The sequence below is a fragment of the Cynara cardunculus genome (genome assembly GCF_001531365.2).
Source record: "Cynara cardunculus var. scolymus isolate 2C chromosome LG 1, CcrdV1, whole genome shotgun sequence".
NCBI lineage: Eukaryota > Viridiplantae > Streptophyta > Magnoliopsida > Asterales > Asteraceae > Cynara > Cynara cardunculus.
Window position 1 is genome coordinate 13,858,801 of NC_037528.1, and position 24,403 is coordinate 13,883,203.

General features: G+C 33.0%; 3 protein-coding genes across 5 annotated transcripts; 1 reads left to right on the forward strand and 2 right to left on the reverse strand.

Moving 5' to 3' along the window:
* Positions 1-209: 209 nt before the first annotated feature.
* Positions 210-2,896, reverse strand: LOC112514272 (L-ascorbate oxidase homolog). The gene is made up of 8 exons (XM_025120663.1): positions 2,753-2,896; positions 2,558-2,667; positions 2,140-2,410; positions 1,841-1,940; positions 1,361-1,706; positions 903-1,268; positions 699-780; positions 210-606 (listed from the first exon to the last, which is right to left on the reverse strand). Exons 1-8 carry the CDS (start codon positions 2,894-2,896, stop codon positions 409-411), a joined length of 1,617 nt encoding a protein of 538 aa, XP_024976431.1. The 3' UTR covers positions 210-408.
* A 3,718-nt stretch (positions 2,897-6,614) lies between these two features.
* LOC112526977 (pentatricopeptide repeat-containing protein At4g37170) lies at positions 6,615-8,696 on the reverse strand. The gene has a single exon (XM_025137442.1). It carries the CDS (start codon positions 8,694-8,696, stop codon positions 6,615-6,617), a length of 2,082 nt encoding a protein of 693 aa, XP_024993210.1.
* A 3,394-nt stretch (positions 8,697-12,090) lies between these two features.
* On the forward strand, positions 12,091-18,553 carry LOC112513191 (GPI mannosyltransferase 3). Of its 3 annotated transcripts, XM_025119767.1 has the most exons (10): positions 12,091-12,201; positions 13,973-14,201; positions 14,590-14,707; positions 14,832-14,936; positions 15,472-15,758; positions 15,833-16,114; positions 16,546-16,747; positions 17,525-17,676; positions 17,959-18,121; positions 18,220-18,553. In XM_025119767.1, exons 2-10 carry the CDS (start codon positions 13,975-13,977, stop codon positions 18,301-18,303), a joined length of 1,620 nt encoding a protein of 539 aa, XP_024975535.1. In that variant the 5' UTR covers positions 12,091-12,201; positions 13,973-13,974; the 3' UTR covers positions 18,304-18,553. The 3 variants fall into 3 exon arrangements, with proteins under 3 accessions (XP_024975535.1, XP_024976214.1, XP_024976970.1); XM_025120446.1 differs by lacking the exon at positions 14,832-14,936; XM_025121202.1 differs by lacking the exon at positions 14,832-14,936 and having other exon boundaries at positions 15,484-15,758.
* Positions 18,554-24,403: the final 5,850 nt, after the last annotated feature.

Consider the following 24,403-nt stretch of genomic DNA (forward strand, 5'->3'; position numbering starts at 1 on the left):
ATCAAAGTTAGAATTAACCGGTTTAAAGGAAAAAACCTGAAACCTTAAATTTATTTTTCATTTTGAATAAATGAGTTTCATATAACGGAAATGATATATGTAGTGAAATCAACAAACCGGACACCTTAAAATCAAATAAACCACTTTTTACTGAATTATAAAAAAAAATCACCTCAATACAATAATATTTCAATAAAAATTTATAAACGAGAATGGATTATCCGTATACACATCTATTTTATTTTTGTCGGATATATAAACTGAACTTACAGAATAAATATGTTAAACCACGAGAAAAATCACTTGTATTAAATTAAAACACAAATGATAATTGTTTTGGTCTATTCCCTCCCAGTTACACCCTCGTAACCAGATTAAGATCCAAAACAATGTTTGAAGCTTAATTTTCTACTTCAATGGTGCCTGTCCACACCTTAATGCATTATCTGGGATGCCATATTCAGTGCGATAACTCTGTTCATCATTCCAAACTTTAATATACAACTGCTGTCCAAGGTATTGCCTTGGCCAGATTGCAGACCTCAGATTCCACATACCCTTGTTGTCCAAAGAAACTAATATTGCACTCCATGATTTTGGATATACCTGCAACAATTTATAGATAATTTTGTTCAAGAAACTCTATTTTGGTATAAAAGTTGGAACTTTAAATGATCCAAAAGGGCTGATTATGTTACCTGCACGGTATGTCTTGTGGTAGCATCATTCAGATTGTAAAATCTCCTCCTCTTTGTGGTGTCCCACTGGCCAGACCCAAACCTATAATTTGCAAACTGTTAACAACCGCAAGGACCTAGTTTATGCCCATGGTTCGTCATGCCATGTGATTTTAGTTACTTTCTATGAAGACAAATGAAAAAAAAGCTAAAAAAGAAGCTTACCCAACAGGCCAAAAATCTGAACCATCAAGATGCCATGATTGAGTGGTGTTCTCGTTGTTTTGGAAGATGATTTCGACGTAGTCATGTAGAGTGAAACCAAGAACAGAGGTGCCAAGAGTTGCAGGGATTGAATGGGGTGTATCTTTGGTTGAGTTTAATTTGAAGACTCCAGAAATGTTATAAAAGTCAGCAATCTTCAGTGGAGTTTCTGGGTTAACGTAGGACACCTGATTTACAGCATACCTAAGCTTGCCGTTGATATTTTCTTCTGAATTAGCCAGCACAATCGTTCTCGTTACTGGAATTGTCCCGTAGTGATATGAACCTTGAGGGTTGGGCCTAGCTGCATTTGCTGTCAAATTCCATCTACAAGACAAAGGAAAGGTAAATCACTAAATCTTAGGATCGTAAGAACGCTACCAATGAGGTGACCATGAGAAATCAAGAAAATGTTGTACCTGATTGTCCTTGCTTGCTTCATTGACCAATGAATATGATATGTGGGAGCAGTAGGCAATGGCAAAGAAGCTTTGGTGTTAGAGCCATCATAGTGAAGAATACTAGTAGCAGTAAGAATGGGCTTGGTAAAACGAGTTGAAGCAACAATGAAATAGTCCTTTGGAGAAGCACTCATTCTGACCAAGAAAGAAGCAGATTGACCAACATGAAGGTCAAGTGATTCATACGTTTCTTGCAACGTATGTGATCCTTCTGTCTCAACCAATGTCATTGTATGTCCTTGGATCCTAAAATTAATTGAAGTAGTCAAGGCCACATTTGACACCCTAAACATGTACAATTGACCTGAAACACAACAATCAGGAGTTGGTCATTACTAGAACAAATATTGGAAAGAAACCACATCATATTAAGTTTACAGAGCCACATTATAATGAAGATGAGGCCTTTAAAACGTGGATACATAACGGAATAATTACCTCCTAGAACAGTAAAAGACTTTAAACTAGGGTGCCCATTGATGAGGAGAGCATCAGCCATAGGAAGAGGTTTCCCAGAGTCCAGTGTTTGTTGTAGCACCTGAAAGAAGGACCTCATTAACTGTTTGTCGAAGATATACCTTTTGGGAATGCAACAAGAACATGAAGCCAAAAATACAATCTTCTAATGTCATTGACATATTTAATGGTGGTCCTATGGCCTTCGAATTTAAAACTTTAAAATGGATAAACTACTGGAGATTTTATGAAAAGAAAAAGAAAATAACTTAACTACAAACCTTGTGATCGGATTTCCACCAGTCACTGACAAGTAAGGTGAATTGCTCAACTGGCTTGAGATATGGGACAAAAATCACAGCCCTTGCATAGATATTAATCCCCCCATAACCACCAGCAGCCCTATGCATCAGGGTTGAAGGGAAGTAGGAGAAGGATCCAATCTGATCTTTCATTTGCATTTGGTATGTCCAATTTGAGTTTGGAGGGATTGGGCAGTTTGTTCCCAACACTCCATCTTGCCATGAGGTCTTTCTCTGTTTGATACCATTCCTGTTTTGCAATTACTACAGTACTCAATATGCGCTCAAAATAATGATGAGTTTTATTTAAATACAGAACTAAACAAAAAAATACGAGTCTTGATCCCAAGAAACAAAAAAGAACAGAAAAACAAATGTGTAACTGAAAAACACTCACCATGTGATAAGAAAGGGCTCATCCAGCTTATTAATAACATTGACAATGACATTGTCATTGGTGACACAGTCAATGGTCGGGCCTGGGAATCGTCCATTGATAAGTATGCCCTACACAGTTGTACACAATAAGATATTATAAGTAAAATATCATCATTTTGTACTTTGCAACAACTAAAAACGTGTTAACTATTACCCTTTGCGGAACACCGAGTGGATTAATTTGTCCATATGTAACTTCCATTGTAAAAAATTTGTATGGATCTTCAGCCTTCACTGAGAAGAGACACAGCCAAGCCAAAAATCCAAGATAAAACGGTAGGAAGATGGGATGGTTCATGGTGTCAGGGTATGTCTTTCCAATAATCTAATACCTGTATCATTAAAGGATGGATTCAGAACACCTGATTATGAGAAACTAAAAGCTAACTGTATAGCAAGGTCAGTAAGCCTTGACACAATTGGGAAAAAGCTGCGACAAGACACATGAAGTAGTTCCATGCAAAACTATTTTTGGACATTATAAGTCACATAGCTAACACAATGCCAGATCAAGTATGCATGACTGCCTATACAGAACTTAACTTCAAACCCAAATATGTAAACCAACCCAACATGCCGTCACCAGAAACCAACCCAACATGCCGTCACCAGACTTTCATATCATTAACCCAGGATGAGGAACTGTAAAATGTGCAAACTTAAGAAGATAAAAGTGGAAGAATTTGACCAGATTGGGACATCTACATAATCAACTAGGACCAGAGTCCCCAAATGTAACCCACTAAAAGTTCCACCTTGCACTTGGCACTAATACAGCATGTGAAATTGATGCATTGCACACAAAAAGTGGTCAGATAATATGATCCATATGAGTCTCCAGTGCAAATCTATTATTCATAACTCTCTCTATATAAAATTATTCAAGATTTATGCCTCTACATACTGCTTTGAAGAACATGATTGCATCATCAACTACGAACCTATCAAGTGCAACTTTTGAAAATCGAAAGACCTTAAAAAAAAACACAGTTTCACTAAGTTGGAGCAAATGAATAACCTCAATAGTAAGTACGTCTTAATAAATATCGAATCAACAAAACCATGATGATTGTATGTTACACAGTTGCCCAGTACTAATGAATTACGAGCAGGTAAGAACTCATGATCACAGTGGGACAGAATTCCATATATAACTCATTCAGCTTAGCAAGTGAAATTAAAACTTACAGAATTGAAAGAAGCCTTGTATGAAGCTTCCCCAATTTGAACTTAGAGGGAACGAACAAGCGCGAGTAGATGAGAGTTTGATGATCAGAGACGAGTCCATTTGACAATTTATATACTTAGACAATGCTGGGAACATCAAATTGGTTAAGAGGGTAACATGGAATCGACTTCGAAAATAGAATAGAGATCTATTGCGGCGCACTTCAAGCAGATCATTAATTATCAGTGTTATGCAGTAATAGCAGGTCATGATTTTGAAAATGGGACGCTATATTAAGATCTAATTGACCCCAGAATAATTTATTGGTAAACCATAGTAGACTTGAGCGAGGGTAGGTTTATGGAAATTGAGAGTCGCCGGTGAAACCCTAGAATGTCGCAGTGGAGAACGGATCAATCATAAATGCGTTTAAATTTCTTCATGTTTGTTGATGATCAGAAGATGAAGAATTAATTAAGAAAGAAGTGATGGGTTAGGGTAATGGTGATTCATGGCACATGGAAGGAAAGAAGGCGCGAACGGGAAGCTGCCGTTGGTCGGGCCGGAAACCTTTCGTCTTTATGGCAAACTGGATTTCTTTGAATAACCGTTACCCACTGTATGACACTAATAAAATGACGCAACTCTTGGGCATCAATTATTTAAAACAGAATGATTAAATGGTTAAAATAATTAAGTTATAATATAATATAATTATTTATAATAAAATTAGAATGTTAAATAGTTAAAAGATGTTGATGTTGTAAAATCATTTAGAAAATTTTAGAATCATTAAAAAATATCTTTTTTTATCAAACAAAATTTATTATTTAATGATTTAAAGATTGTCTCTTAATAAAACTATAAATTATAGTTGTCTTTTAATAAAACTAGTAAGAGGTAAAGAAATAAATAATGTACAATAAACATAAAAACTAAAAATGTAATTTACTGAAATTACTACAGTTTTGGTACAATTTGTTGTTTTTGAGAATTTAGATATTGAAATTACATCAATGAAAAAAAACAAAAAAGTCAAATCATTTATACACGCCTACATGCTCTATGTATAACTCCATTTCCTCCTTCCCGAAACACGTGACATTTAACCATCTTCACGTGCCCATGGTTTTTTAAGCCACACTAAATTTATTTGTTAATATAAAGTGGATCTCAACTCTCAAACGTTTTACGTTTTCTTGCGGGTATATGTTTACGTTGTCACTTAAATCATTTCAAAACTGAGACTCTTATCGAATAATAGGTATAACAAAAATCGAAAATCTTAGTCGATAAAAGGTACGATAGAATCGAAAATTTTACGTTGTAAATAAAGGTGTTGACTCTTACCTGATAAGAGACGTTTACCAACAATCTTACTATGTGATTTTGATGGTCAAAAATCTTACTTGGTAAGGTAATTGAGGATGGTGACCTTGTTCGATAAATGTTTATCCGGTTACCGTTAGTAAACGGTCGCTTGTATATGTAAATTTTTCTTAAGGGTTGTTTGTTTTTCAATCGTATTTGGATTAAGTCGTATTCTCTAAGTAAAATTCACAGGTCTAGTTAAAAGTCAATTGTTGTTTGTTTATATATGCTGAATAAATGGTGTAAATGAAGAAAATTACGGATTTATCATCAATTCTATATTAAACTTGAATGAAAAATACTTGTTTGGTTTAATTTTCATCTGAGCTTCCATTTTCTCATCCAGGCTTCTCCATCTACGAAAAAGCTCAACAATGAGTGCATCTTCACTTGAAGTCGATCCCCAACTGCTAGCACCCATGGTGATACTTAAAAGTTGTGCACGAAATTCAGAAGATGACGGACTTGGTTTACTCCCTTTGGTTTTTCTGATCCAATGATTTATTTCATACTTAACGGAAGACTATCAAGTAACATGTATAATGTAACAAAATAATAAAATGACAATAACAATACAATATGCAACAGTACTACAATAATAAACTCCCTAGCCAATTCAAGCATTTCATAGAATAGAAAAGAAATAACATTGTGGCTTAATCCCATCACCTAAATAAATATATGTGGCCGACCGAATAAGTCATTCATAAAGTTCAATCCATTAAATTGTGAACAAACAACCCCTTATTTCATATGCGAATCTTTTTATGTATGAATGTGCATTTCCACATATCTTATTAGAACCATCCTTACAAACATTTAGATACAGAATTGTGGTATTCATGTAACATGCCTCTTTGACTGCTCAAGAAATTGATAATTGACAAACATCACATTCATCAATTTAGGGCGTTTATCAAACGCTAACCCAGTAAGTATTTAATAAGGGGTCGTTTACTAAACGCTTACTCGGTAGGTACTTACTGGGCAAATTTCCTCACTGGACGAACATGGCAAAACCCAAAAATCTTACCTAGTAAGAGCGATGATAAGGATAGAGAGTCTTACCCGGTAAGTGAGGGTGACGACTCTTACCCGGGTAAACGCTTACCATATATATTGTTGCACACGATACCATTTTGAGATACTACAATCTTACCTAGAAAATAAATTATAGTGTTGACTCCTAACGGTAAACGCTTACCGGGTAAACATTTAGGTAAACAGCCGCTAAGTCACATTACTTTATCGATGAACATGGCACCAATAATCTTACCCGGTAAGAGTGATGACAAGGACCGAGAGTCTTACCCGGTAAGCACGGATGACGACTCTTCACGGTAGCGCTTACCGAATAGATTGTTGCATATGATGCCGTTTTAATGGACTAAATTTTATCCGGTCAGGCAAGTGCTAGTGTTGAATCTTACCGGTAAGTGCTTACCAGGTAAATGTTTGGGTAAATGGCCCAGGGAGGTCACCAATAGTCTTTGCATGAACAACTCCCACCCTCAAAACAATGAAATCTACTTGAATCTCTGACAATAATTTTCCTACTAACAAGTTTAGAGATGTACTTAATGACTGTATGACAATCAACACAAGTCCTCAAATTCTTGAATATTTTTACCGGTGTTCCGGGCCGAGTAGCAAGAATCGCAAATGCAATCGCCAGTTTCTCACTGTGGCACGACAGGTTTTGCTCCTTCTGCTCCTCTTCTACATCATGAAGCACATAATCCGTCTTCGGGACATAACCTTCTTCTTTCATCTTTTTTTGCAGCTCCTCTAATAACCCATGGATTTCCATTGATCTTGGATGGGATGTATCTCCCATCAAGAATGTATACACTTTTCTCTCGATTTCAGTCCAACTACACCCTGCTTTCTTCACCACTCCATTAACATCCATCATCTTTCGGACTTCTGCCACTTCACCCCATTTACCAGCAGCCGCATAAATGTTGGAGAGGGTGACATAGGTGGCTGCATTCTCGGGCTCTATCCTGAACAATGCTTCGGCTGCTTTCTTTGCCAAATCAAGATTTCCATGAATTCTACAGCCAGCAAGAAGAGATGCCCACAAAAACTTGTTTGGTTTCATGGGCATTTTCTTGATAATGTCTTCAGCTTCGCTAAATCTGCCAGATCGACTAAGCAGATCCACGACACAAGCATAGTGATCAACAGTATAAGCTAACCCATGTTTTTCTTTTATGGAATTAAAATATGCAAGCCCTTTATCAACCAATCCTGAATGTGTACAAGCCGAAAGAACCCCAACAAATGTAATGTGATCAGGGTTGGTTCCAGATTCAAGTAGTGTTTCGAATAAGTTTAGCGCTTCTTCAGGTTGGCCATTCTGAGCATACCCATTGATCAGGGAAGTCCACGAAGCTAAATCTGGTTTTGGTATCCATTTAAAGACCCTATCTGCAACCTCTATGTTGCCACACTTGCAATACATATGAACAAGGGCACTTGCTGCAAAAGAAGAATGGTTAAACCCGATGCGTGACATATACCCATGTACTTGTCTACCTAAACATTCTGTGTTATGATGTGCACACGCATTTAATATCCCGGCAAATGTGAATTCATTAGGTCTGTTCCCGGATTTCAACAACTCCAAGAACAGGAGAAACCCTTCTTCCCTCCTTCCATGTTTGAAATACCGATTGATCATTGCTGTCCAAGTAGCGACATCTCTATCCGATGTCTTATCAAATATGTGCCGAGCTTCATCCAAACTCCCACATTTCCCATACATATCTGATAAAGCACTCCAAACAGCTGCATCAGAATCTATACCTGTACGCAGAATATGACCATGAATTTCCTTCCCGATATTTAAAGATTTAATTGCAGCAGAAGCTGCAAGAGAACTACAAATAGTAAACTTATTGCACTTAACATTATAGTCTTGCAGCATTGTTCTACACAACTGTAATGCATCATATGGCAAATCATGGCGAACATATCCTGAAATAATTGCAGTCCAAGAAAAATTGTCTCTTTCGGGCATTGCATCAAACAGGTTCCTAGCATCTTTAAGTCGTCCGACTTTTGCAAACCCAGAAATCATAGTATTCCAAGAACACAAATCCTTCTCTTGCATTTCATCGAACACAATACGTGCATCCACAAGACTCCCGCATTTACAGTAGATATCCATGATTCGATTAAAACTCGATACCCCCGGAAAAAAACCGGATTCTTTTATATGCGTATGGACCCTTTTGGTGCCTTCGAAGGATTTCTGTTCAAGACAAAGCTGAAGAAGATTAGAATTCACTAATGGGGAGAGACGCTTAATACGATCAAGTAATAGAATTGCTTCTGTCAAACGGTATCCTTCACACAATCTAATGATAGCTTCTTCATATTTGTTTTCCCGGCATAATCTTTTTACGATAATATCTTCGCTGTTTTGGGATTTGAAGAAAGTTTTTTCAAGATCAGGGGTTCCCAAACAGGTTTCAAAAGAAGATGAAGAACTGGAGACAGCTCGTTCTGTATGGCTGGTGAGAACTCGAAAAATGGGTCTCGTCGATCTCATCACCTCGTATTCAAATGTTGGCCAAACCAACGGTGTGTAGACCAGAGAAGAACCCCTGGCAACGGAGTTCAGAGAAGACCAGCCTTTTATTGATTTGATAATTAATTTATTTTATTCTAATTCACAAAATGGATCCCTTATGTATAAGCCTTGTTTCATTTTAACCCTCAACTTTTCCAATTCTTCGCTTGAAACCCCTAAACAGAGAACTTGTTAACTTCTTGAATCATTGCGTTAGGTTTTTGGTTTAAATTAATTGTAAACTTGTATGAAACAAAATTAGACAATGTAAATTGCAAGGATATCAAAACTATTTTCTAACGGAACAGTGGAAATTGACCATGCAAACAGACTATTAATTCATGACCAACGAACATATTAATAACAACAAAAGAACATATTCGTCGACTAGGCAACTACTAACAAATAGCAATTGATTAGTATTATAAAAAATGACAAAGACCATACAGAAACTCTTTTAATTTGCAACCACCTTGTCGTGTCAAACATTTTCTTACTTTCAGTTATAGGTTGCGAGACAGTATTACTGTCACCAACATTTCAAATCGGGGTGTTCTAAGCGTTATACTATGCAACTAACGAGACCCTATTAAGAGAAATGTGAGCAATGAATGATTATGATTACGATTCTTATCTTGACAAAGATTCTCCATGCATAACATAATCATTCATGAAAGACCTTTTTTTGTTGATAAGCTTAGGAAAATTCTTTATTTTTCAAGCAAACGCCATGTTCAATCCTACATGTGAGCGAATACAATCCAAGGCCTAGGATTGTGCATTTGCTTATTTGATTATAACATTTTACTCATTTTCGTGAACTTGATAAATACAAATATTTTACTGGAATGCCAATCTACCATCTTAATTTTTCCATACAACTCCTAAAAGCTTTCTTACACAAGATATGGCAGCAAAAAGGATACCTCATATTTGCAGGTTTATATAAAAAGTCGAACTAGATACACAAAAAAAATACAAGTTTTGTAGTACTCACTACAATGCATGTCTTTCAAGAACCTTAATTCTTTTCTTGAACGAGCTTAAAATTATTAAATTTTTAAATAGCAAGCTTCAATGTAAAGATAATAATCAGATAAAATAAATTACATATACATACTCTACATCCTTATATATTTTGAAATCATTCTCTCACAATAATTATTTTACTTCACAATAAGTTACATGTACACACCATGATCAATAGGACTATCTTGTTTTTGATGCTTTGACTTTTGTGTTGGGATGTATATTGTTTGCAAAGGCACATAGTGATATCTATATTTTAAATTTGATGTTTGGAAGTAGTGTCACAATAAAAGGTAAAGTTATTATGATGTGTTTGGTATATTGGACATGACATGACAAAATATGACAAAGATCTATGTTACATGTTTGACATGAATTTTATGTGGAACAAACATGAATATGGTGGAACAAGCCTGTTCTATCCTACCCTATGGAACAGGGTGGAACAAAGTAGAACAGATTTATGTTTTTCCAATATAGCCTCAAAATAAAAGTTAATTTTTTTATAAACCATCAAATAGCTCTCCTTTTTTACATTTTATTCATTTTATTTATTGTATTTTATGTTTCTTAAACTTTCATTTTACTGTCTTCAATTTTTTTTTTTACGGTTTCTATTTTTTTTAATTAATTTATGTAATTTATTATACATTAATAATAAAAAAATAAAAATCCAAGGAGGAATAAAAATCTTCTTGTGGCCATAGAGGTTCAAATGTGGTGACTCCGGGCTATCTGCAAAACAAATGGTCATCCTGGGATTAGTCGGCTTGCATAACGGGTTGGATATCTAGGTTAATAAAAAAATGTAGAAAAAAGAGATAAAAATAAAAATTGGAAACTACATAAACTTTTTATTTGGTGTCATTTTAATTGTTTTGATGAAAACTTTCTAATGATATATTTTGTTATAAAAATTAACTATTATATTATAATCTAATAAATTACATAAAATAATTTAAATAAACAACTCATTAGAGGTATATTGGTCATTTTACTTATTATGTTATGTCTAGATTTATCTTACCAAATGTTGAACAATTGTTTTGTTCTGTCATGTCCTATCATGTATGGACACCAAATACACCCTTATAATACAAATACATACACAATTAATTAGACAAATTTCATTTAATCTAGGTAGCAGGTAGTCCCATCGTCGGTTCCCCAGCCCCATTCGACTTCCCCCAACCCCCATCTCCAGCTCGCTCAACCACTGTTCTCCCCAACCATCTCCAACGCCAGCGAGGCGGCCTTCGCCGACCTAGACTCGACTCTAAATAGGTTAGTGCTTCAATTTACACATGTACAACAATTTATAGCAAATCGATCAATATAGAATTTGTGGCAAAAGGAAAGTTTCCATGTTATAAAATTATTTTCTAGCTATTTGTACATGGGCGAGGTCCCGTGCACTGCTCAATCCAAAACCATAAGTAATTTTTGTTAAAGTTTGGGAGTGGCTTCGAGATATTTAAGAAATTAAAAGGTTAAAAGGGCATCATTCATAAATATATTTTATTTCAATTTTTATAAGAGTGCGTTTGGTACATAAGACACAACATGACAAAAAAAGAACATAAATTAATGTGCCACGTTTGACATGACTTTTATGTGGATCAAACAAGAACACCCATGGAACACGGTGTAACAAACCTATATCTTATCCGTATACTCTTAAAACAAAATTCTCTTCTAAAATCAAACACACCTCCCCTTTTACATTTTATCCATTATTTAAATTATATTTATCGTATTTTATTTTTTTAACACTTTTAATTTACTGTTCCCAAAATTTTATTTTTATATGTTTTATATATTTTGGTTAATTATGTATTTTTTTAAATATTATTAATAAATAGGAAAGGTATAAAATAAAATCCGGAAAAATCACATAAACTTTACATTTTGGTGTCACTTTAGTTGTCTTGATAAAAAAATTTCTAATAATATCTTATTACAAAATTATTTATTTTATTATAATTTAATAAATTAAGAAAAATATATAAACAAATCATTAGCTGTCAATCTGTCATGTCCTATCCTAAACGCCAAAGACATCGTGAAGATGTGTTTGATAAATAGGCCGGTCATTTTAACAGTATTATCTAGTCATATTCTAATTATACCAGATATGTTATATAAAACAGACAATTAATCATGTCCTATGTTATACCATCCCATCCGATCTGCGTGGAGGAACACAGGGACCAAAACTGTATTTTTTTAAACATCAAATACAGCGCTGGATATTGGAGGGGTTTATTAGACATTTTAAAACAAATAGAAGACTCAAACCTGTGCCCCTGTTCTTCGAAGCTTCTGCCCTGCCCTGTCCTGCCCAGCCCTCTACTCGCACGGACGCATTCACTCACGGTCGCACCCTTTTATTCGGCCAGTCACTCTCTATCAGTCTCTCACACTCACTCAGTTACCCTCTCAATCCCTCATTCAGGTTTTGTCCCAAAAACCTAACTCAAATTTAAAATTTTGCCCTAAATGATGTTATGCAATTATGTTTATATGATTTCATTGTCTTTTTTGAGTTTCTACATTTGAGTATTTGAGTTTTGATTATTGACCTATATTTGTGCCCTAGATTTGCCTTGTATCTATTAGTTTGATGTTAATTTTTTTAGCTTATTTTAATTTTCTCAACCTTAGTTATGTTATTGTCTTGTTGATGTTAGTTTGTTTTAGGGTTCTTTAAATTTGGTTAGTTAATTTTAATTTGTAAAACATCCTATTTAGTACTAAAATCCTAGATGCATAAGGAAACAAAATTGGAATTGGAAACCTAGAAAAACAGTAAAGGATAAGAGAATCCAATCCTTAGAAGTTAAGAAGTTTTACAAAATCAACCGAATAAGGGCATCGAAATCAACAAAAAAACTGAAAAATTCTCTTGAAACCAACGGCATCAACCAAAAAACTTTAAAAGATCTCTCGAAATCAACCAAAGAACTTAAAAACATCTTTCGAAATCAAACAAAAAACTTAAAAGATCCATTCAAGGCGGAATTCGGCTAAAAACACATCGAGCGGCCTTGCGGGAATTTGATCCGATTTAAAGGTGCCCCCGCCAAGCAAAAACCATGGGTCCGGCACTGTATCTTTACAAGGTGTAAAAAGGTAAAACGAGTTCAAATTCCGTTCGAACTTGAACTATTATCCGTTGCAGCTATGTAATTATGAAGTCCCGTTTCTGGTAATAATTACACTTCAACGACTTCCTACCTCCATGCTATAATTCCGAGTGCTCACTCTTAACTTGAATTCCACAAACCTTACTTTTATGTAGTTTTGAAGCCTGTTACTATATGCAGTATGCTCGATGATTACTGTCAAGGTCAGGCATTTGAGACCTTAGATTTAATTAGATATTGTCTATATGTTATGATTAGTGCTTATAGATGTATGAATTTATTCTTCATTAATTTGAGCAAGTTGCTTATTTGCATTTATTACTAGGACATATGTGCATATATATATATATATATATATATATAATATTCATTCATATAACCATAATTGTAATTGGTTTAATTAAGAGTGCTTCTATGCTATATGTTTGTACATGTGTATAAATCTTCTATGTGGGAATTATTGTTTGGCTTTAACAATGGATAAATAAGTGATCATGATTCATGCAAACTTTATTATATACATCAATAGAACATTGTATATGACAACCCATCTGTAGAACTTAAATTGTTTCAGTGTTAAATAACATCTTATTAATGCATATAATAAAACTACAAATAATGAGTAATATGACCCTGTGCTATGGAAAAAATCCTGTGGCTGCTGCCACTAGTCGGGTTCATGTAGCTTTCCCCCTCAGAACACACATATTGCTATGCATTCATATGTCTGCTAAAGATTAACGCTTGTATTCTTACAGATTCTCATATTTTTTTTTTAAAAAGGTTCAGAATTATGTTTGGATTTGAAATTAGTGTTACGTCTCATTTAGCACTTCTATGATATGAAATCCCATATTTGTTTGGTTTTATACTTCTCTTACCCATATTGAAATTTAAAATGATTAAGGATTGAATTTTTCTTAAGCCAATAACATATGTAGCCTTAGTTGTAGTTGTATGCTACAGATAAGACTAAAAATTTGCAGCTGCAACCAATTTTTATTTGTATTTGTGAAAATTTGGAATTTTATTTTGCCTTGCTTCCACAAGTAGGATTAACTCTTCGATTGTTCAATTCAGTAATGAGAAAGCGAACAAATGCTGCTGTGCTGGCACATGGAGATGGACTATCAAATCCCAAATCCTTGCAGGGAGATAGCAAGCAAGGGGCCAGTCAATTTCCATCATCCAAGAAAATCTTGTTGCTCTGTTTAGTTTTCAGAATGACAAATTCTCTATTTGTGCAAACGTATTTCAACCCAGACGAGCATTGGCAAGCTCTTGAAGTTGCACATCGAATTACCTTTGGGTATATCCATTTGTTTTTTTGACTTGGTATATGTTGCGTCATTATTTATTTACTAATCCCTCCATCCCAAAATAAGTATTCACAATAAAAAAGCACACAGGCTTAGAAACTTATAATTATTACACTTTTGAATTAGATGAATGACAATTTTACCCTTAATAAATTTCCCAACAATTTTCTCCCACTAATTAATTTCTTCATCTCATGGAATCTTAAATATATGGGTATCATAATGAAGGGTAGAATTGAAATTTAGTAAATTATAACTATCTGAAGTGGACACTTATTTTGGGACATACGTACATTTACATATAAATGTGGACACTTACTTTGGGAAGGGAAAATATAGTATAAGTATAGGGGTTTGACTTTCTTGCTTAATTGACAGATATGGACATTTAACATGGGAGTGGACAAAGGGGATACGTAGCTATTTGCATCCAATGATATTTGCAGTTCTTTATAAAGTTCTTTCCGTTTTACATCTTGATACTCCACTATTCATGGTAACGTAATTATCTTTGTTTTTACTATTTGGGTGTTGCATTGATCTTGTATCGAGGTTCGTATGTGTTAATCCTATGAAGAAAGAGAATTTATTCTATCCTTCTACAATATCTACCTATGCAGATTAAGGCTCCACGACTATTGCAATCAATTTTTTCTGCCTTTGGTGATCTGTACATGTTCAAACTCTCTCATGTCCTGTATGGTAGCCATGTTGCCCAATGGGCAGTATCCTTTTGTGTCATGCTCTTTATATTTAGGTTAACACTCAAAATGCAACAAAGTTTGGTTTAGTTCCTATTTAGTGTAACGGATAATTTTTTCCCCAAATTTATGTGACGTAACAAAGTTTCAATTTTTTTTAAATTTTGTATCCATTTGACCGATAACCTATTGATCTTGTAACATTTGATGATGTGGATACCTGTTTATGAAAATTCTGCGAAATGCTTACAAAAGGGTTACGGGATTACGTCGGAATGGACGATAGACTTGACATCCACGTCATCAGAATGACTGAAAAATAGGCAACTTTGAAACATCGTTACATTGATCATGGAAAAAATCTTTGTTACACTAAATAGGAACATTGCCAAAGGTCATTGTATTTTGATGCATTTTGCCCCTTTGAAGTGTAATTCGTTGGCAATTTTCAGTAAGATATTATAATGTTGTTGAGCCTTCAACTAATATTAACAAAAAATGTGTATTCTTGATCTTGATCATTTGGATTGCATATTTGTTGTACTTAATTCCATTTCAGCTCTTTTCGCAGTTAACAAACTGGTTTATGTTCTACTGTATCACACGCACTTTATCCAATAGCTTAGAGACTGTTCTTACGGTTGTCAGTCTCTACTACTGGCCCTGTCTAAGGGTCTATTCGAGCAATGACCCCCCAGTTTCTAGAACCTGGGCCTTGGTTGGTGCTGCCATAGCTTGTGCCATTCGGCCAACAAGTGCTATCATTTGGGTTTATGTTGGCCTCATGGAGCTGTATGTGTCTTGCAATAAGCTGAAATTCATCTTTCTTGAAGTTGTGCCGATTGGGTAGGTCTTATTGCAACTCATGTTCTTAAGAATCACGTACATAAATTTGCTTATATTTTTTACTTCATTGCCAGGTCGACTGTGCTTGGACTGACATTCCTACTAGACCGTTTGATGTATGGTTCGTGGGTTTTAGTCCCCCTCAACTTTTTAAAGTTCAATTTTTTATCCTCTGGAGGTGACTATTATGGAACTCACCCATGGCACTGGTACTTCACCCAGGGATTTACCGTCATGATCTTTACTTTCCTACCTCTTATGGTGGTTGGCATCATCCAGTCTAAACACTGGAAGCTTTCAGGACTCATTTTGTGGGTTTTAGGGCTTTATAGTGTATTAGGGCACAAGGAATTCAGGTATGTCTGCTTCCATGGTTGGAACCTCATGTCCCAACTCTTACCTTTTAAAGAGTGAACACACCCGGGTGGCATATATGAATCATCATACTTGTTTTTGTCACAAACAAATAATTGTTCTTACCCTTTGGGGTAGAGGATATGTCTACGTACATCCCCTGCCTTACCCTCGAGTAGGATGTACAGAGTTCGTTTGGTTTTATTTAGTTTTCTAAATGACCATTGTTACGGAAAATACAGAACTACACTACACTACACTTTGCAAGAATGAGCAAATTTCATAAGTGCTGAGTACAATTACAAGGCATAGTTTTTCTCTTGCATTTTTCACAATAATAATGATTTGTTGACGACAAAAAACCAAGTACAATGGTTGAAACTGGTGATTATTTATATTTTACATGATATTCATATAGAATTATGACTAACAGGTTTGTCCTTCCTGTGCTTCCAATAGCTTTAGCTTTCTCTGGTTATTCGTTAGCCATGTTAAGCCAGCAACATTCATCTGGTACAAAGAGCAAGAAAGCTAGAGACAGTCGCACCAAAAGTTCCTGGAAGATACAAGCAGCTGTCTTTTTCTTGCTTGCAACAAATCTTCCCATGGCTGTTTACATGAGTATGGTTCATCAGGTACATCAGCTTCTTCAGTTAGCACTTTACTAACAATAAATGTTATAAAAACTGGCTTGGTTGGTCGAACTGGTTGACATGGCCTGGTGGGCTGTATGATTGACACTTCAAAACAGGTGCTAAAAACTCTCAGAAACACTGCTTGGCAGTTGAACCGGCATTCTGAAAAGTTGAAACCAAATTGTTTTAACTTCATGAATTTAGTTTAAACCAAACTAAATGGACCCGGTAAATCCCACTCAGACGTAGGGTCGGATGTAAGCAGACCCTGTCTCTACCCCAAGGTGAAGACCCATGGCTTGCACGACAAAATAAAAGAAACAAGCGAACAAACTACACATGAGAGTGTGTGCAAGCCAACAACTGGTACAGTATAACAGAAAATGCAATCAGAGACAGATGTGAGGTTGCATGTATTTAGTTTGAAATATACTATTGGCACACTCATCATGGCCCAAAAGTTTCAAATGCCAATATCACATTTTATAGCATATAAAAATCACTTGTCCCCAAATTTTATCCCCTCCTTGTCCACCAATCAAAATAGAACACATCGTTAAAAAGAGAATAGAAAGATGAATTAAATAAATATACATTAAATAAAGTAATGATGTGCCTTATTTTGATTGATGGGACATGGATTTGGGGACAAAGTGATTTTTATTTGGATAATGAAAGAAATTCTTGCAAATTCTTGAAAATATCCTCCAATTCATTATTTGTCATTATTTTCTTTTGCTTGTGGATTAGTTCTTACACTAAAGTAATAATAACCAGAGAGGAACCGAAGACGTCATGAATTATCTAGCCAAAGAGGCTTATCATGGGAATCTGAAAAGTATCCTATTCCTAACCCCGTGTCATGCTACTCCCTACTATTCAACCTTGCATCAGAATCTTCCTATGCGTTTCTTGGACTGTTCGCCAAGGTATACACCGTGACAATATCTTGGGGTTATTTAGCTAAATGGACCTTCTGACGGATTTTGAGGCATTCTTGTGTTAGGAATTCACATTCTTCTGTTGGGCAAAAACGATCTTAAAAATCTGAGAGGAGGTCATAAATTTAAAAAAACCTGTCAGAAGGCCATAGATTTAAAAAAGAACTGTCAGAAGGTCAATTTAATCAATACCATAATATTGTTCTTCATTGATGCATATACTTTCTTTATGTAACTAATTACCAATCTACTTTGGTAATCTGTTATCAGCGAAGTTAAGGGAATCCCTGATGAATCTGACCGGTTCATGATGGATCCAATGGGTTTCATATCACAGTTTGCAAAAAACTGGTCTCAACCAAGTCATATTGTACTATTCGACAATGAAGAAAAACATCTTAAAGACTTCCTTCTCTCACATTCTTTTGAAGAGGTACAGTTTTTTTTCTTGAACTTTAAGACTTACGGTACGACCTCTTCTTTATTTATTTATTTACTTCTCTAAATCAAATCCGGGTTCATGATTGCCAGAGAAAACGATTCTTTCATGCTCATTTCAAGGTGGACCAAGATCTTCAAGCATCAGTTGTTGTGTATGCTCTCTTGGATCGGTGACTTTTAACCTCAATTCAAGAAGCCTTTTGTGCCAATCTGATCCAGGCCAGTTACTTTTTCCCTCATTTATGAGAACCTAATTCTCTGTTATGGATTCTTGTGGAACTAAATTTTTGTAAAAAGCTCTGATTTAGACAACAACGAACCATGAGGTAGAATACATGTTGAGTTTTCGAACAACTATCTTTTGCCAGTCTAATTCATTGAAGAAGTAAGGGATCTATGGTGCAAAATACCTAACTTCTTTTGGTGTCCATGCTAGACAGAACAACCGTTCAGCGTTTGGTATGACAAAACTAGACATGACATAACAGATAAAAAGAGCAATTTACCCCAAATGTGTGTTTATATATTTTATTCTTTTTGATCAATTTATGTAATTTATTAAATTATAATAAAATAAATGTTCTTTAACAAAATATATCATTTAAAGGCTTTTGTCAAATAATTAAAATGACACCAAAATAACTAGTTTCTGTAGTTTCAATTTTTATTTTTTTCACTCTAAATTATTTTGTTATTACTAATAAATTGCATAAATTGACCAAAAATATGTAAACCGTATAAAAATCATATTTTGAGGACAGTAAAGTAAAAGTTTAAAAAATGTAAAATACAATAAATAAAATTTAAAGAATAAATATAATGTATAGGATGAGCCATATTTGATGTTTTAAAAGACGATTAGGTTTTATTTTGAGGTTATATTGGTAAATTATAGGTCTGTTTCACCTTGTTTCATTGGGGTGTGGGTGGAACATGCCTCTTCCACTCTGTTTTTGTCTGTTCCACATAAAAGTCTTGCCAAACATGGAACAATGATTACCATTACTTCTGTCATGTCTAGTATACCAACACACCCAATGTTGATCTAGGTGACAAAGATGAGTTTTATGTAAGTGTTTGTGTTTTGCTTTTTAGGAAGTCCCTTTATGTGAGTTTGTTTCAAATACAACCCGTTGCATTTGTATAACCAATACAACCCAATAAATTGAGATATTTATGGAAATGATGAGAGTTCATTTATTATGATTTGGATATTTATGGAAGATGAATATGGTTCATTAATTATGATCAATACTTTATATTAGGAAACAATCAAAATTTCTATAAAATCACATATTAATCAAATGAAATGGACGGTTGAGATTGAGTTTTATTGGTTGCACAAATGTCAAGGGTTGTATAATAACCAACCCCCTCTCTCTCTCTATATATATATATAATAGATTGTAAATTTATATATTAAGAGAGATTAAAAAGTTTATGTAATAAATGTATAATGATAAACTTGAAGTCATAACCAATTAATAATTATGAAACTTATGTATTAAAAAGAAGGGCATTCAGCAACCATTGATGGTCAGGTGTATCTGTTTGATGGTTAGTGCTCAGGATGTACACTGTGTGGTCCAATCCATAATTTTCAAGTCAATCCCATGATGGAATATTGATTAAATAAATTACAAAATTCATTTTTAAAGTTTCTAAGAAACATCTTTAATGGCTCTTTACTTCAAATTTTGGAGATTTCAGAAATTTTTTGCTGTTAAACTCTCATTTAAAACCCATTTCAAATGATTAATTTGTTTTTGCGAACCGAGAGATTGAAATCAAGGGGCCATTTACTAAAACGTTTAGCGATTAAACGTTTATCACTAAGATTCGCCACTCTCTCCAATCTTACCATGTGATTCTTGACATCAAAATGCATCATATGTAGCAATCTTATATGGTAAGCCCTTACCAGTAAAATCATCATCTTGATTTATTCGTTGAGAATTTTATTTTGTCTTACCTCTTGTCGAATAAGATTATCGACCCTTATGTAACAAAATTTAAATATAAATATTGTTCCTTGTAATATTCAAAAATTATGGAACCCAAAGTTCTCACAAAACTTGGGATGACTTTTGTAATTTACTCTAAATATAAAACTATCATGTGTTATTTCATATATTTTTTAATTATCTAAAACTAAGATTTAGAATATTGATCAACATTTATATGTTTTACACCTTTCTAGTCTGTTTGTGAAACAAAAGTTACATCTAAAAAAGTTTTACATTGTGAACCAAACATATATGAAGCAACCATATTATAAAATAAATATATATTTATCAATACATTAAATGCTAGATTTAACTGAGAAAAAAAAATCATGTGATATAACATCTTAAGGTAAAAATTCTTTTCTCAATAATTAAATCCCTTAAAGTACATACAATTTAGAAGCCAAGAGAACACTTATATACAAGTTTCTCAAATAAAAGTACAACACAATATTACCATAAAATTAAATGTACCTAACAAAAAGCATGTTACAATTAAATCCCTTAAAATTAAGAGGTACAGCATCTTATTAACATAAAGTAGAATTAAATGTTAGTAGCATAAAGCATGAATAATTTACAAGTCAATATATATATATATATATATATATATATATATATATATACACACACACTAGTGGTGTACCCGTGTGATGTAACGTGAATGAATCACAATTCTGAAACATTAGTTTAGCCTTGAATCATAAGTTTGTGTGGTTATTTTACAAGTCAACTAATATATAAAGTTGAAGATTAATATGGTGTAATAGAAAGATCGATTGGAAAAATAATTGCACACATGTTGAGTTTCTAAACCCATATAAAGTTGAAAGGTTGGGGTGGGGTGCATGCAAGATCTGAAATCCTTTCTGATATTGTTGCTTCAAATTTCAGTTTACTTCAAGAAAGAAGAACCTTGAATTTGAATTTGGGTTCAAAATAGGAAACAAACAAAGTGTCAAACAACTTTTTGAAGACCAAACATATTTTTTTCATGTAAATATGGCTTACTTAAATCTTAAACTTTGACCAAACAAATAGTATGTTTTAAGCATTTGTACATTGTGCATAATAGTTTATACTTAAGAGATTTTTGAATCTCTTGTATAAATTGATAGTAATTTATGTTTTAAGACTTTTAGTCTAAATACTTATTAATGTAGTATAGATATATAATATAATATGTATATGTATCATAAAGGTTTTAAAAAAAACTTGTTTAATTCATAAGATCTATAAGATTTTAATTCATAAGATCTATAAGATTTAATTTAAACGAACAGAATTGGTTTAAAAATAAAATTAGATATATTATAAAAAATTCTCGCTCTTGTAACATACATACACAAACACAATTGAATATGTACACATGATAAACACGTTGTGTGCATTTTTTTAGTGATATTATTGTTTACGCTATAACAAAATTGATTTTATAGGACACCAAAATATCATAAGTGATTTTTAAAAAATACTTTGTATAATTTAAGTTTAATAAAATATCGTTTTAGCTATTTTATTAGAATATTTTTAAGAAATGTCATATAAACTCATTTATTTATAAAACACTTTCTAAAAATACTTAAAGTGATTTGATTAGACCACCTATACAACATATCCATAGGCATTAGAGTTTTTACATATTTCATAAATACTGTATTTTTGAAATTATATTTTTTTATTACTTTAAAGGATTTGTAGTTAAATAATATAAAATAAAATAAAATAAACGTAGTATTAATATAAGAGGTGTTTGGGATTGCTTATAAAAACAACTTATATATATATATATTTTTTATAAAAGTGTTTATCAACTTATGTGATGTTAAATCATAGTTTATAAAAAAATGTTTGAATTAGCTTATATACAAGTAACAAAACGTAATAAGTTGATATTTTTTTTCCATCCAAACATTAACAGTTCATTGTTATCAGTACCGCACAAGAATAAATTAATAATTTAGAAGAGTATAACTTACCAAAACTTCTTATTACCGGTGTCAAACCGGTATAAGTATTTCTTTTACTTCTGTCCAAACACTAAAAACTTCTTATTACCAATAACACATCAAAATAAATTAATAAACACTATAAATAAGCAATCCTAAACATTCATTAAGGGGGTGTTTGAGATTGCTTATTCACTAAGGGGGTGTTTGAGATTGCTTATTTGAAACAACTTATGTTTTTTTACAAAAATCTTTATTAACTTATTATAAGTTAAAATGGTTTAATTCTTCAAAAACTTCTTATTTACCAATTTGAGATCGGTATAAGTTGTTTATCCAAACACCAAAAATACTTATTACATGTGTCACACCATAATAAGTCAATAAATTATTTTTATAAGCAATCCCAAACACTTCTAAGGGGCCGTTTGACCGTTGCTGAATGGTTTGGTGCAGATTGATTAAGTGATCAGAATGATTATGAAGATCTCATGATATAGTGCAAAATAAAATATAATTGTTTGTTAATTATTTACAATGAAATTAAGACTCTTAATGGTTAAAAGGAGGCTCATGATACAAAATTATTCAGAATGTTTTAGAACCATTAAGAAACAAACTTATTTTTTATCAAATAAGATTTATCTCTTAACGATTTAAAGATTGTTTTTAAATAAAACTATTAAGAAGTAAAGAAAAAATAGTTAGGTTGAAAAAGGGTTTAAGAGAACGAAAAAATGAAAAAAAAAAGGGAAAAGGGTGGTTGTTTATTTCATTCCAACCACCAATTTATCAACACAAATAGAAGCATACGTACAGGTTATGGTTATCATTACTGACTGTGACGCATCATGGCTGCCAAATAAGACAATAATTCCTCTTTAACTACCCACACCCCCTTTGCATTAATTACTCCTTTTTTATATTTTTTTTTAAAATATTTTATATATTCATTCCACACATATTCTTTTTGAGGTAAACTACGTTTTTAGTCTTTGTGGTTTGTTATAAATTATAAATTTGCTTTTTACTTTTTACCGTTTACTGTTTTTTTTTTCATAAAGTTTATTCTCTAATGATTTATTCTTAAGTAGAGGAAAAAATACTAAAAAAATTATAAATTATAGAAATAGAAACTACAAATTCGAAAAATAAAATAAAATAATTTAAACTCTATTTTCTAACATATGAAATTTGCTTTTTACAGTTTAAGGAAAATCATAACCAATGAAAATTCGGTTACATATTTGTCTAGTGTAAGTCAAATTGAATCCCTTTTCTTTCGGGTTATTGGTATTTTCATTCAAAACCTATCAACAACACCACACATTGAGATAACCTCATCATTAAAACTTTAAAACCCACCATAACCAAGTTTCAAACATTTAACCCATATATCACTAATTAGGCAAATCAATTGATGTTATGAGTTACTAATTTTAATTAATTAATGTCTCTCATGATTAATCTGATATTTTTTGTAATATAAATTAATTAACTTGTAGTTGAAAACTGATATTGAAAATGTTATCACAATCACAATTGTGGTATTTTATATATATGGGACACCTATCCAATATCATGATACGGTGGTACGGGTAATCGCTTCATACTTTCATTGTAAGGGAAAACAATATGTTTTTGAAGAGCATCACCATATTGTTATGTTGGATGCAATCATCTAGTTTTTGAAACTGAAATGTTAATACAAAATTTTAATGACTAATTAGATGGTTAATGCTTCAGGCTTTGGTGTTTTTTAATAAATCTTTTGTGTTTTTTAAAACATATGTAAACTAGACCCGTACGAACATAGGTTTTTTCTATGCAAGGACAAAATACCAATCAACAAATCTATATTAATATTGTGAAAAAATACGATATTTTTTGTAGTCAAACGGTAACAATACAAAAAGAAAATTCTAGCCAGGTCCCATCTGCGATTTATGTATTGCAGGAATAATATGAATGCAAAATTGGAGAAACGAAATAAAAAAGATCGAAGCGCCTACCTAGCATTAATTAATTATTATTATATTTTTCAGATCAATATTTATACTCATTTTTTAATCTTGATTTGGTAGGTAAGAAATAAGAAAAGCACCATAAACAAGGAATAAAATAAATTTAATCAAATGTCCCTTAAATTCAACAATTTAACTAGAGAAAATTAAAGAAAAACGGCTGAGTCCTTAGCTAGCTAGAGAGACAAAATTAAATTAAAGGAGATTTAATTACCTAATTTAAAACTAAACTTTGATTTAAACAAGATCTAGCTAGCTAATAAAGATTAAGTGTGTGGAGAAGCAAGTACGATCG